Source organism: Gallinula chloropus (assembly GCF_964237585.1).
Source record: "Gallinula chloropus genome assembly, chromosome: 3".
In the NCBI taxonomy this organism is placed as follows: Eukaryota; Metazoa; Chordata; class Aves; order Gruiformes; family Rallidae; genus Gallinula; species Gallinula chloropus.
The window spans coordinates 53719477-53734617 of record NC_140087.1 but is presented as its reverse complement, the minus strand read 5'-3'; the positions used below and the strand labels follow the sequence as shown (position 1 = coordinate 53734617).

The following is a 15141-nucleotide window of genomic DNA, read 5'->3' as shown; positions in this document are numbered from 1 at the left end:
TGTCAGCCAGGCACCATCGCACACATTCATCTTCTTTGTTTTGCACTTTTTCATCACCTTCTTTTGGTTGATTATTTTTCTTCCTCTTGTAATTAATAATTTAGCTTTGTCACCACCCGCTCCCGGCTTGTCTCTAAGCCTTGGTTCCCCGAACGCTTGCGGTTACGCTTGAGCTTGGATAAGTCTTTGTCAAAGACTTCACCCGACCTTAATGCTGACACCAGGTCATCAAACTCCCCACTCTCTTCAGAGATGCTTCCAGCTTTTGCTTTCTTCTGTCGCCTCTCTTTTTCCCTCTGCTCTTTCAGCTGTGAAGAAAGACACAGAGCTTTAGGATTAGTTAACTGAGATGCCAGATCATGAGGTATGCTGCCAAGAAGCAGCTAAGCTGCATCAGTACAGTTTAGGGAAAGTAAAAGGAAAACAAAAAGAGTTCAGGATCTTATACACAAGGCCAAGAGCAACAGGTGACCATGCTGGGCTTCCCTTTTTCTGCACAGGCAAGCAGGGAGCAGGAGAGATGAAGGATGAGGAGTACTGTATGTTTGCCTTGCAAAGTAGTGCAACCCTGGAGCAAAGAGGATACACGGGATCCGTCTATGCTGCTGCTGTTTTGCACTAATTTTACAGTGGGATAGTACCAGTAAAGTAGCTGTACCCACCCGACAATCTACAGATGATGCTGACACAGGTTTTGAGACCAGGCTTGCAGTGACCTCAGTGTGGTCACACCTACAATGCTGACAGTACCTAAGCTAGTGAGTTTAGTTAGTTTGGATGTCTTTGTGCCAGCTGTGGTCACTATTATAGTCACAAACAGCTTTGTTTTGGGGCATAGCTAACTAAATTGACAGGCAGAAAGGCTGCATTCCTGCAGAAGAAGGAAAAGAAGAAAGGAAATCCCCAGAAAGCCACAAGCTAAAAACAGTGGAGAATGAAGATTGTGTGAGATATCAGAACATGAACAGAAACTCTGTTGGCCAAACAGCTTATGTTTGGATGGAGGCAGCATGTTGCAGTGCTGGGAAGAGGAAGGCACACTGCCTCGACTCTGGAAAGAGAAACTTGTTATAAACACAGAACAATGAAACAGAACTGCTGATTTCACAAATCTTTGGATAGATCCACCATCAACATGATGCCCTCAGTTTTCCTAGGGTAGCTCCAGGGAGTTCAGTTACCTGCACTCTTTATGCTCAGCAAAGTGCCAGGGCAGAACAGGCAGGGCTAGATTTGGTATCTGTATCCAAAAGAAGGCAATTTAGGAGCCAAACATGCCCTTGAGAGATGATAGGACAGCCAGCAGGAAAGAGGTCGTAATTTGTGAAGAGAATGACTCCAAAGGTCATAAAATAGTTTGTGACAGCACATGACCTTGGAATTGGCACTCTGAAACTTTCTCTCTTGAGGCACGAAAAGGCAATGGAAAGAAACGCCTTCCCATGCCCAGGTCCTCACCATGGCTTCCATGCGTGCCCTGCGCTCCTCTTCTTCCTTTTTCTTCCTCATATTCTCCAGATCTTGCTTGGCCTCTGCAAATGACTGTAAGAAAGTGTCAAAGATGCCAAAAAATTCATCTGGTTGCATCTTGCCTTCGCTCTCTCCAAAATGCTTCAGTGCCTTGGCATACTGTCAAGGGGGCAAAAAACACAAGAGCAATAATTAGGCTGGCAGTTTGGTGAAGATGGCAAGGAAAACTTATGAGTGACCACAGATATAATTCAGTAGCCTCTGAGCATTCCTGTGGCAGGACCAGAAACAACCCGCTGGCAACAGAAGTGCCTCTCCTTAGGGCAGGTGCCTCTGGCACCATGGAGCAGTGGTGCTGGAGAGCACTACTTGTCTACTTCCACAAAACCCCCTCATTTTCCATGCCTGAGGGTGATGGAGTAATTTCGGAAGATGACTGGTCAATTCTTAGCTGTAGCTGTGGGACAGCAGGGATGTGGAAGACAGTGAGCTAGTTGGGGAAACAAACAGTTTTAGTCCATCCTAACTACCAAACGAGTAGTTCTAGCCCATCCTTTCCCCTTCCACATTCCCCTCAAATCCACTTTTAAAATGGCTGGAGCTAGAGGTTTGGGGTTGGTTTTTTGTTTGGTTTCCCCCCCCCCCAAATAATGTTACAGTCTGTCCTCTCAGAAGCCTTTTGCCATGTTATCCGTCACTCCAGAGTCTTCTGAGTCAGGCTGTTGCCTGGGAGAGAAGCGACTATGGATAGACATGGCATGAGAAAGGGGTAAGGAAAGCAGCCAGGGCTCCCGGGCAGACTTAAAAGAGAATGAATACATCACAAGTGGCTTTTATTTTAAAAGGCAAATGTTGAGGCTGCAGGACACATGTGGAGACAGCCAACTGGCAGGACTTCAGTCACAGGGCAGTCCTGATTGGGATATGGTAAATTCACAGCAGCCCCTGGCTCTTGGACATCAGTCCCGCAGTAGTTGTACTTTCTTCTTTGCTCTCTCACACTCACAAACCTGCCTCTGTACTCACCAGAATGCACTCAAACGCACACATAATCTGTCAACAGCACGTGTAGGCGTGTCCACTAAGTCCTATATAAGTCTACATGTGCAGAAGCTGTATCACTGTCCAACCGCTTTGACTCACACATCTCCATATGGCAACAGGCAGCACCAGTGACACATTCCTGGTGACACTGATGCCCCAAGGTACAAGTTCCCTACCTTCAACAGGGCACTGCTGGGCAGCAGGGCATCCTTAGGGACTTCAATGTTTATCAAACCAAACTCTTCAGGCTATGGACTGCTTTCAAACTCTCTTGGACCTGTGTGCAGCCCATACTAACATGGACCAGCTTCCCTCTCCTTATGTGGGTGCTCTTGCAGAATGGAGAAGTAAAAACAGTTCAGTCTCTGACCCCAAGGACAAAATGAGTTTGGAAGCAAGTCTTCTAAACCTCTCTGGCCCTGTACCAGGTAAAGCATAAACACTGTTTCCTGATCAACTGCAGGGGGAAGAAATCTCCAAGGAAAGCAGCTTCCTTCTGGCACAGCCTGAGAGATTCGGCATCTCCTCTCCTCTGCTTTCTCTGCCAGGCCCACAAAGCAGTTTGAAGCAATAGCTTCTTTTTTCTTTGAAAAGGCTGAATTCTCAGCCAGAAACAAACAAAGAAACCCAAAGTGTCTGAAAATATCCAAACCCAGAAGTGTTGGAAGAAATGCAAGTTGCTTTAAGCTACCAAACATGGGAGGAGTTGAAGAAAGCACTACAGCAGCAAGTTGCAGAGAGAGTATGGAAACAGCAACAGCTAACTTCTCTGTTTTAACTCCTTTTCTCTGAAACCTCTAAGGACAGATAGAGGCACACCTACTCCCTCTCCCCACCCCTCTCTGTATATATATATATCTCTGTATATATGTATTTTCCCTGTATGTAATGCACACACAGCCTGTTTGACTATTAGGGAAGTGCAGCAGTCTCAGAGCAACCCGCACGAGCAGCACCAGCTCTTCAGCACAGACAATAAAGGCTGTGAGTACTGCAGAGGGAGATAAAGCATCTCCATGTGTTATATTTTCTCAGCTTGCCTGCTCCAGCCATGGAAGCAGGAGTGCCAGAGGAAGACACAGGCATTGCTGTATGAACACACAGAGCACCTGACGCTCACTGCTTACGGGAGGTGAGCTACCTGGAACTCTCTTCCTGCTTAACTTGTAGTTAATTCCAGTGAAAATAAGGCATAAATTAAGAGCAGTGACTATTGCTGTCAGCTAGAAGGAAGGCTTTTCCACCTTCTGTGAAGCCTGAAGTCCAAGGGCAGCCCCGCGAAGATGACCGTCGTACCTAGCAATGCACAGCCTTGATCTCCTGTGATCCCCCTGTGCACAGCAAAGGTGAGGAGGGGGCTCACAGGAGCCCTTGAATGTCCCATACAATTTCCTAGTCTCTTAGGGAGGTTGGGGTTACAAAGGAGGGGGTCCTTGCCTGGGGCTCTTGGATGCTACACACATGGAAATCTCCATTAGAGGGTGGTGTTGCCTGCAAATGCTCCACCCATGGCCTGTCACCCAGCTACCAGCACCAGCTAGTTCTTGTCACACTGACAGAAGGGCTTTTGCCACTGCCTCCCCACTGCAGCTCAGAGAAGGAACAATGTTGTTGTTCCAGAAAGGCCCAGCAGCCTGGGAGCCTTCCAGAGACACTCAGGAGTATGAGGTGTTGTGGTCTCTGAGCAGCAGAGAGGACAGACCCTGAGAACAACCTATCTTTGGTGCCCTCTAATGCGGCTTAGCAGGTCACAATCACTTACTGTCAAGCAATGAAAGATGAAAAGCAAAAATCTGTGAGCTAGATATGCCAAAAAAAATTTACAAAAGAGAAATTCTACAGTCCACTGAGGTAAACATTTTTCTTCTTTCTCTACCCCCTCTGGAAAAATAGCTGACAGAGCAGAGGAAGGCAAGTCAGGAGATCCAGCTTTCACTGCCAATTCTGCCCATGATGTGGCTCAGGAACTCATGCTCCCTCTCCGAGCCTTCCTTTCTCCATTCGTTACAGAACTGAAACTGTCACCCCACAAATCTGATACAGGAAACGGCAAAAACACAGTTGTTGACATCTGTCGGGCACTACATCAATTTAATGCACTATTGTAAAAAGACCCACGCCGCCTTTTCACTGCTTAAACTGCAACGGACTCCTCTGTTTTCATTACTTCTGTTTCGCCATAGCTCCGGTTCTGCCATCACATGCACTCTTTCAAAGCACTGATGCTGGGATGAGGGGCAGCGAGCGGCTGGAGACAGCCTCCCCAGCCTGGGCACGAAGCCCAGGCTCCTACCTGTACACAGCAGCTAAAACCACACTGCCTGCCTCACCTCACCGCGGGGAGTAAGAGGCAGCGCGGCATGGGCCCAGGTGCCATGGACCCCAGCCCTCTCTTCTGCTCAGTACCACAGGATTTGCATTTCCCTGTACCAATCACTCAGCCGCTACACAGGCAGTTTCCCTGTCAGACAGCACTGGCTCTTCGTGCACAGTTGGGAAATCTGTAGCTAAGTCCTCAGGCACACAGAACGCTTCCCAGAATTTTGTGATGTCGCGGAACAAGGGCCGAAACGTGCTTTTTCCTGAAGTCATCTGGGGACAGATGACATGGGCAAAAGCAAGATGGAAAACTGTCTTTCAGCAGGTTTTCCACTGTAATACAGGATGGTATATCTTTTTTTTTTTCATTAAAAAATTCATTTCCACACCATAGGGGCCCCCAGGCTCCATGATATAACAGGTCCACAAGCTCAGTGCCAGCTCCGCTTCCTCTGCCAAACTTTCCACTGAATTCATCCTCTTGCCAAAGCAAATCGTTTAGACAGTTGTTTATTTTAAAAAGCTGCTTTAGCAAGGAGAGGGAAAGCGGGGCAGCAGTGCACACACTCTGCTGTGCTTGCCAATGAAATGTTAAACAGTGGCAGAAGAGCTCTGGAAATGGCAGGAACGGGGCTCTACGAGGAAGAGGAAAAAGGGCCATGGCAAAAATTTCCTGCTGCCTGAGCAAATGCAGAAAGGAATTACACCATATAGCCATGCAATATGAATGGTCTTCAGTAGACAAGCAATGTTGAGCTTGTTGTTATGAAGACTCCCATCCTGTACACCAAGGCAGTTTGGACAAATACCTGTTGTCTTTAGGAGGCAGATTCAGATCAGATGACGGAAAGAGCCCAAGACAATTTCAGGCAGGGCTGGGATCAGCTTTCCTTGTGCCTAAATGCTCTTGTAGGATTATCTTAGGAGTTCAAAAGTGACTCTAGCATCCACAAAATCAAGACACAGGTGCTACAAACATTTCTGATATGTTAGATGCCAATGTGCTCTGAAGCCTCTGCAGTTCTAAGGTAGGGTACATGAGCTGCATCATTTATTTACTGAGTGGCTGTTTCTGACAGCAGGTTGTGGTGCCTGCCCGTGCCCTTCGTAACACACCTTGTCTTGACTTCCTCAGTCTCCATCCTGTTCCTTTCCTTATTCATTAGTCCCAGCAGCTGCCCAAAAATACCGGTCCCCAAAACAAATCATCATAGTGCACAGCCTGTCACTAGTACTTGTGCTACAGTATTCCTACCTGCTTCATAGCATTCTGCCATTAATGACTATGTTCTTAAACGGATTTTGTCATTCACCACCCTGCTGTGCTATGCTTCTTAAATGCGTGTGCATAGTCTGAACTCCAGTCTCCGTGATGATAAACATGCTACTTGAGAGGAGCTGATACAAATTTCAGGGATGGACACTTTTTCTACCCTTGTCATCAGCTTTGCCCAGGCAGTGGCTTCCACCATGCCTCAATAATGAGGATTAAGTTTGATATTCGTCATAGGAATGGCAGTTCCTGACTAAGCAGATAGTTCTTCTAGGAATATCCAAAACATTTTAAAACCAAGTTTGTTATAAACCAAGCTCAAAGGAGAACAGTTATGAAGCAGTCTAGTGATCTAAGTTCATACCTGTCAGCATTTAAATATGTTGTAAAGCTTCACATAGGGTAAATGTTACCTTTTTCAAGTAGGAAAATAAAATTCATACCATGGGAGGTCACTGTTCCTCTGCCTGGGCATTTCCATTGCTTCCCCACAGGAAAAAAATCACAAACAAAATTCAACCCCATTCTGTTTTTTTCTGATGTTAAAAAGTCAATTTTTCGTCTGTTCAAACACATAAAAACTGGTAAAGGATTCCAGGGCACAATTTCACTTTCTCCTGCCCCCACTTTCCAGTTTATGGGAAATGGCAGAAAACATTATCCCTTGATCTAATCTATATATTCCCTTATAAAGTGGTATTGAAAGTGAGAAAAACACAAACCGAACAAGAACCAGCTGTGCTAGGAAGCCTGTTTAAAGAGTCGGTCTAAGTTTTCAATCAGTTCTTAACCAAGCCATGTGTTTACTGCATGAAGATAAGTACAGTTACCAGGCTCGCTCTGCAAATGAGGATGCCTGCATCTGACAGCCTGGCCCTTTAAATTTAAAATATCACTTCCTCCCATGGCTGCTAACTGGAAATTGTCCTCTTTAAGCAAAAAGGCCAAAAAAAGTACTGCACGGGACTGTGAAAAATGTCCTCCACAGAGAAGGTCAGCACCACACCTTGGTAATGGATTGTTTCCATAACTTAAAGGAATAATGAAATTACTTTTGCTAATACTAAAGTCATTTTAAAAAATTAAAGAACTTCCCCAGGTTTGAAAAGATAATTTACATTGTTTTAAATGCCAGCTGAGGAAACATGGCTCCGATTAACTCATGGCCATCAATTAGCCACATCTATATTTAGAAGGATATCCAACTCCAGCTGTTAAAACTAGGGCTTCGTTATTATTAATAAATCTGTGCACCAGACCAATTCTTCCTGGGCTCATTATGGTATTTTTAAAAGTCCCCCCTCTCCTACTGCCTTTTTTCTTTTCTTTTTTTTTTTTTTCCCAATTTGCTTTGCTTTGAGAAATCAAAAAAGAACAGGATAATCAGATGTCTTGGTCCCTCTCTTCCTTTAATTGGCTAGTTATAGTAGGTTTCCATGGTACAAAAAGAGCTTGTGATTCAACAAACACAGAGAGCCCACTGAGGTTGGAAGATGTTATAGACTTTGCAAAGCACATCTGGTTTGTTGAAAATTTCCAGCTTTCTTTTACTCTCCCTTTTTCTTTTTTTTTCTTTCTTTTTTAAGAAAAGAGGAGAAAAAAAAAAGAAGAAGAGAGGGGAAAAATAATATGAGGCAAACATGAGAAATAGCTCAGCATTGGTAAGGACAGACAGTTCCTTTTCTGGAGTCCAAAAGCAGCTTTTTGCCAGTGGAAGAACCAAAGCCATAGGTTGAACAGAAGTTGGAATGGCATGTGTTCAAACATAGTAAGGGTGTGTGAGGAGAAGGTAGAGAAACATTTCCTAAGCATGTTATAGTCATTAAAATAAACCATCTCTTTATGTCAAGTGCTTTATATGTTGGCTATGTCTAAAAAAGTGTGCAACAACTTCCAGACGTATCAGTCCGTCTGTAGGGAGATTCTCTGGTTATTCTTAAAGCAAAAAAACGTCATTTTCCTGCAAGTTCCTGATCAAGAAGAGTTGTATTGCTGTGCTGGACACGTACCACTTGCTGGTTTTTAACTCCTGACTGGCTTTTGTCCTAGTGCACTGAAAGAAAGGACCACCACCACCATCTGTAACACCAAACCAAAAGCGGGCAGTCTAAGCCAAAGACAGTGAATTCGCTTCCAGAAACATGCACTTAACTATAATGAAGTTGAAAAATTTACCCAGTCATAAAACAGAAGCCACCAAACTGTGGAAAACTGACCTTTTCTCAGTAAATTTAGTGGAGACACAGAATGTAAAACATTGGTTTTGTCATTATAAAAACCAATACGGTATGGACATTGTTATGTTTGAGGTGCTTTGAATCGTCTCAAACATGAGCAAAATGAAAAAAATAAGGCAAGTGATTCCCCACAAAATTTCCTTACAATGTTAGCAAGTATTAGTGTTCCCAGCTTTGCCTTCAGCGCGCCACAACTACTACTGCCCCACCTGCCAAGGTGACAGCTAGTAGCTCCTGGTGCTGCAGCTGCAAGCCAGCATTACCAACGTTACCTCCACAGCACAGAAGTGCTTTTGAATCACAGAATGGCGTTACTGCAGGGCAGCTGGATGACTGAGGAGTCTTACTGTGAGTATAGCCCATATTTTGCCTGTCCTTCACAACCTAAGGCCTACCAAACCCAATGGCACAGGTCTCATTAATAACACAATAGGTCCCCTAATGCTACAAGGACTGACAGCAGCGGTGGAAATAATTCAATCAAAAAGAAATAACGCTTTTGCTTCATAAAGCCAAGCACTTTGAACATGCCAGACAACAAGGGCAGATTTGCCATTGCATATCATTTACTTTAGAACTTGCTCTTCTCTAAACATTTTCATACGTTTCAAAACTTTTCACAGAAATTCTTCCTCATTCAGCTGAGAGACAGAGGGATTAGTGCCAGACTTCAATCGCCAGAAAAGAACAAGCACCTCCTCAGTTGTGCAAATCTGTCAATGGAGATGCAGACAGCGAAGGGACAAAATGATTGCAGCAGCAGGAGTAACTCACACGTGGCTGTGTAAGAAGGATCCAAGAGCACTGGACAAACCACGCATGTTTGGGATTTCTATCCTTGTAATGAAATACAAGGAGTAACAGAGAAGCAGTAAGTAATCAAGCAGATCAGGTATTTAGGGTTACCAAACTATATAGAGGTGAGTTTTTAGGTAAGAAATGGAGCACAAATGTCCATTTTGATTCAGGCTTTTGACTGAAAACCCAAACACTTCAAAGGGTATTCTTACCTTGTCTCTAGCCTCGTTGAGAAGGTCTTCTAATTCAGAGAAGCTGAAACTGGCCACAGTGATGAAATCGCTCATGACAGGAACGAATCTATCACCTGATTCCCGCATGCGTCTCTTCTGATAATCCAGTTCCTGAAAGAGAAGAAGTAAGAGATATAGACAGGAAAGTGCCAAAGATTCCTCACTGACAAAGAGCAGGGAAGCCCATCCATTTCACTTAGTGCAGAGTATGCTGTGCTCCCACTCCTCAGTCATGAGCTGCAACTCAGAAACTACTTTCTCACTAAGTCAAGGGTTTTGCCTTTTCAGTGTGAGGGGGAAAGTTAAGGTGGGATAAAGGAGGGTCTTAATTATGGTCCTCTTTATCCTCAAACAAGCACTCCCAAGAAAGATGTCAACATTGATTCTCCGACTGAAGAACAAGCAGAAGGATGTCAGGTGCAACATTTGCCAGCACCCTACTAACTAATAAGCATTATCTCAGATGTCATAAAAGCTATAAACAGGGGCTGTTGTGATAAGAAGATGGGATGGGGCGGGAACAGACAGAAATAAAACCATATGAAGCTAAGCTCTCTTTGTCCACTGCCTACAGAGAAAAAAATATATATTGCAAGATTCTTTCTTTCTGGTTCAAGTTGGGGTTTTATATTTTGTTTTAAGGCATGCTATCTCTTCCTCTGTTCACCGTGCTTGTGGCATGGAAAGAGCTACAGAGCTCCTCAAAATGACTAGGTTACAGTAAGACTGGCAGTGTCCCATGCCTGTGCATGGCTTGTGTGCTGTTGACAGTCTCATGGGGACAATGAAATCGTGATCTGGACCTCATCTTGATTCTCAGCTGAATAATCAGTGGTAACGATAAAGCCTTACTTTCTCTGTAGGGAAAGCAGCATGAAACAGCAGGTCAAGTTACAATCTGACCTTCTGTTCCCTTTGGAAAAACATATTTTTATGCTGGCTGCAACTTTAGCTACATGCATGTTTGGTGCTCTCTGTTACTGGCCATCAAAATACTGGTTTGCAGAGCCAGCTGGGTTGGTTTGTAAGCATCTATGGTGAGAAACTCCTCGGGATTTGCTCCACAGTGCTGCTGAATGCAAAAAATTACTTTAGCTATCGACAATCTAGAATCAGACACGATCTATTTTCTGGTCTGAAGCGAGTTGAAGAGACCGTAACCACTACACGGGAAGACCACAAGGCAGAAAAGGGGCAGGAAAAGCAATGAGCAAGTGGCCAGAGAAAAGGCCACAATAAAGAAGTGCTACTTCCCCTGCGTTATATTACATCCTCTTCTCTGGTTTTCCTAACACATCACAAGGGACGGTCCCGAAAGCATTACTCAGTTACATCACTTTGCGTTGAATTGTCTCTATGTTACAATCACTTTTAATTGGACCTTACAAGCACAGGAAATATCACTTCACACGCTTCTAAGAATTATGTATACTTTTTTCAGCCACTCTTTCCTGTTCTATTTTTTAAGCTAGTTGCTCTAGCTGAAAGTTGCTCTATTTCCCCACCCCTACGCAGGTCAGTATAACAGTTCGGGTGGCACGGTTTTTGTAGTAGAGGGGCTACACTCAGTGATTTCTCTGAGGAGCTGCTAGAAGCTTCCCTCATGTCCAACAGAGCCAAGATGGACCTGCCACTGGCCAAGGCCAAGCCCATCAGCAATAGTGGTAGTGTCTCTGGAGTAACATAGTTAAGAAGGGGAAAAAAACCAAAACCTGTACAAAAGCTATTGTAGCTGCAGAGATATGTGAGAGAAGCAACTCTGAAGGTCAGTGAAGAAAGAAGGGGAGGAGGTGCTCCAGGAACCAGAGCAGATAATCCCTTGCAGCCCATGGAGCAGACCATTGTGAAGCAGGCTGTCCCTCTGCAGCTCATGGAATTTGATGGTGGAGCAGATATTCATCCCCAGCCCATTGAGGCCAACATGGTGGAGGAGGTGGATGCACCCAAAGTAGGCTGTGAGCTGATGGGAAGCCTGCAATGGAGCAGAATCCTGGCAGGACCTATGGCCCCTTGGACAGAGAAGCCCACGCTGGAGCAGGTTTATTGGCAGGATTTCTGACCCTGTAGGGACCCACTGCTGCAGCAGTCTGGCCTGAGAATCTGTACCGCATGGAAGGGACCCATGCTGGTGCAGTTTGTAAAGAACTGCAGACCATGGGAAGGACCCATGTTAGAGTAGTTCATGGAGGACTGTCTCCTGTGGGACAGACTCCATGCTAGAGCAGGGAAAGAGTGTGAGGAGACAACTCCTTAGGAGGAAAGAGCAGCAAGGACAATGTGCAATGAACTGACTGCAATCATGGTTCCATGTCCCTCTGTGCCACTGGGGGACAGGACGTAGAGAATTTGGGAATGAAGTTGAGCCTGGGAAGAAAGGAGGTGTGGGTGAAGGGGTTTTAAAATTTGGGTTTATTTCTCATTACTTGACTCTGATCTGGTTGGTAATAAATTAATTTTCCTGAGTTGAGTCTGTTTACCCATGATGGTAATTGGTGAGTGATCTCTCCTTGTCCTTGGCTTGACCTATGAGCCTTTCATTATATTTTCTGTCCCCTGTGCAGCTGAGAAGGGTGACAGAGCAGCTTTGGTGGGCACCTGGCTTCCAGCCAAGGTCAACCCACCACACAGTTCTGTCATCTCTCTCACTGTTGAAAGCTCTGGCATTTGGGATTGTTATTGGAGAGCAATGTTTTGCAAAGTAACTTTAAGATTAGGTGGTCTGCCCTTCATTTTCAAATCCAGTCTTTCCCTGCAGAATAATTCTTCCAAAGTAAAAAACCCACACAAGTTACGAGCAAGACTATGTAATTGGACTAAGAGCGATGCTAGAGAATAAGAAACTCCTCTGCATCTTCTAGAAATGGTCTATACTAGTCATAACAGCACAATAGCAGAAGCTAGCAATGCCCCTTGTGGGCTGGGCTGCTGGTTCTCCAGAGAGATGAAATGATTCAGCCATGGCAGTGGTTTCTCAGCAGCAATTACGATCTCCTTGCTGTGTGAAAGAGGGGCTCTGCTGACAGAATTCACTTCCTGATTTGGAGGAGAACAAGAACCACTTAGCTCTCCTTCTGGGAGCACCCCACACAAAGGCAACAGCTGCGTGCGTATCTTGTCAAAGGAGGAGTATGTCTTATTCTTACAAAGAAGCTACAGGTCCAGGAAGGCAAAGGGTTTGTAGTACCTTTAAGAACATCTGACCACAGAACTATTTTTAGCTTTCTATTCTTAAGGGTCCTTGAAGAAACTTCTCAGTCACTGGAGCCAAGGCTGTGGTGAGAACACACTGGAATGGAATCAAGAATCACACCTTCCCCTCCTCCCCCTTCCACCTGACAGAGATCTTCTATTGTTGCTATAGTGCTGCTTTTTTTACACACCAGAAAACCACAAATTGAGCAAACAGACTGGGAGGTGCTGGCAGCCCCATATGAAAAATACCATGGCAGGGAGAAGACTGAGGAGGGAAGAACAGCAAGGAGAGGTTGCCCATGGAACCTGTGTATGGGAAAGAGGGGGAAAATCGCCTGCAAAGGCAAAAGGACAAATATCCCCATCACAGAAAGCAAAACAGAAGTAGGTACTCACATTTCAATGGGGCCAATTCTTTGTCCCAGCCAAAACTGTCATGATCTACACATCAGCCTTCCCTTTACAGGTGCTTTTAATTCCCAAACACTGCACTCCATGCATGCAGCAGTATCTCTTCTTGTTACTGCATTCTCCCTTACCCCAACAATCCCAAAATAAGGTTTGGAAAGTTTGCTTCTTCACAGGAGGATGACTGCTTAATTGCAGGATGAACTGCTGGAGAGAGCCAGACAGCCCGGGGCCCGCTGACAGGACAAAGATACCTTCCCTTACCCCCAGAACCAATCCAAATTCAGGCCAGGTGAAAGAAAAATGAAGACATCACTGCCTGTCTCATAGTGGATGAGAAAGACTGGAGGCTACAGGGTTAGTTCTTTGTACATAAGTAATCCTTGCACAGAAACCACCCAGTGCAATTCCCAATGACTGGTCCCTTCACCAGCAGTCACAGTGCAGAATGGTCCCCATCTGGAACCCTCCACTTAGTATGCAACTGACATGAATTGAAAAATAGACATATCCTGAACACCGAGCAGCAGTGAAAAGTGTAGCTAATAAACCCCTGTTTGAGAGGGCAAAGAACAGCTAAATATGGCTGGGACCTTCTCTTGAGTTCTGAAAACCTATGTCTTGTTTCTCAGCACTACCATTTCCTTAGCTTATCCAACACTCAAGAGATGCCAGTACCAACCTGAATGTAGGATTTTGTTCCTATACTTGCAGAGAGAATGATGTTCTTAGCGTTAGAATATATTGGTATGTGCAGGCAATGGGAGACACTAAGGGACAGAGACAACAGAGTGACTTTAGCTTTTCATCTTTACTTTGACTTTAGCTTTTCATCTTTACTTTTTCAACTGCTGTGAACAAAAACTTGCCGTTCCTCACGCCAGCCCTTGTGAGAGGGAGGTATTTGTAGCTGTCATTTCACAGGGAGGAGGCAAACATGCAGGGCTGCTCAAGGCCACACAGATGTCAATGGCGTGAGAGGAAAATATCAGAGTTCCTACCTTCTGCCACTGAACACAGTGACACACTTTGTGCTCTCCTGCCTCAGGAAGGCTGGAGTCTTTCCCCACAAAGAAACGCAACATGTTAACTAAAGGAGGGAACCACAGCTGGCACATGAACTCCAGGGAGCATTTAGGCCCATTCCTCATCTTTTAACTCTTAAAATTGAGTGCACACAACTGCATCAATGCACCCTCTGTACTGGTCTCTGTTGAGACAGAAGGCTCTGCACTATGCAAGTACAAATGGAACACAGGTAACCTAAAAGTTCAGATTAAAAGGCTTTCATTAGTAGCAGGAAAAAATGCCATGTTGCTTTGCTTGCCAACTCAGCTCCCTCATTTTTAACTTGTCTCTGTCCTTTCCTTCCCAAGGAGTGCTTAGAATAGGTTAGGGTTGCATGTAACAGTGTTCACATGTAACCTGTTCACTACTACTCCAAGAGTCATGTGAAACACTTGTGCGAGCAGTTAGCCATCCCTCAACAAGAAAGAGAATGAATTCTCTTTCTTCTTTCAGTGCATGCCATTTGTCAAACTGTCCTTTTACTTTTCAGGCTGAGATCAAACAAGCTTTTCATTAGGCTTAAGTCGCCTAAGATCATCAGCAGGAGCTCCACATGAGAAGCTTTTATTTGTTTTTTCTTGGTTAATGCATTCTGGAATGGAACAGAAAGGAACAGAAAAAGAAAGCCCACTTTCTCTTATCATAAAATATATAGTGCCCCTGATTCTGAGCAAGATATTTTAAGTACGGCAGTTTGGAAACCTCCAGATACTCACAGCTTCAACAGCTTTCAATCCGGTCTTTATGTTGTTGACTTCCTTCTCCAGCTCCACCAGGCTGCACGGGAGACAGACACGGAGCAGATAAAACAAAAAGAGCAGTGTTACATGGGAATACAGAAACGGTGCAGCAGAGTGGACCACTGGCCCATCAAGTCTGGTATCCGGCCTCTGGCACCAGCCATGCCAGATGATTGGAAATGAAGGGAAGGGGTATGGTAATGCTCTGTGCTGCTTTTTGTATGAGTTGTAAGACGAAGCAGACCTTGGTCACCAGTGGTCACACTGAAGATGGGGATTTCTGTGGGAAGAAGAGGGGGGTTGCCCTCAGAACATCAGCCCTGTGAGCTGAGCTTGACCCTCCAGCACTGGGCATATGC

The 15141-nt window shown here is 45.0% G+C and overlaps 1 protein-coding gene across 3 annotated transcripts in view; it reads right to left on the bottom strand.

Moving 5' to 3' along the window:
* Positions 1-15141, bottom strand: part of DAAM2 (dishevelled associated activator of morphogenesis 2) — a gene marked incomplete at its 5' end in the record, with an annotated part of 119149 nt that continues 104008 nt past the window's right edge. For 2 of the 3 annotated variants that reach the window (XM_084260974.1, XM_084260972.1), the window contains 4 exons: positions 1-308; positions 1459-1629; positions 9354-9485; positions 14759-14819. In XM_084260974.1, coding sequence (XP_084117100.1) covers positions 93-308; positions 1459-1629; positions 9354-9485; positions 14759-14819 — 580 coding nt within the window. In that variant the 3' untranslated portion in view covers positions 1-92. The remainder of the gene's footprint in view (positions 309-1458; positions 1630-9353; positions 9486-14758; positions 14820-15141) is intronic. The other variant, XM_084260973.1, reaches the window with a different exon arrangement.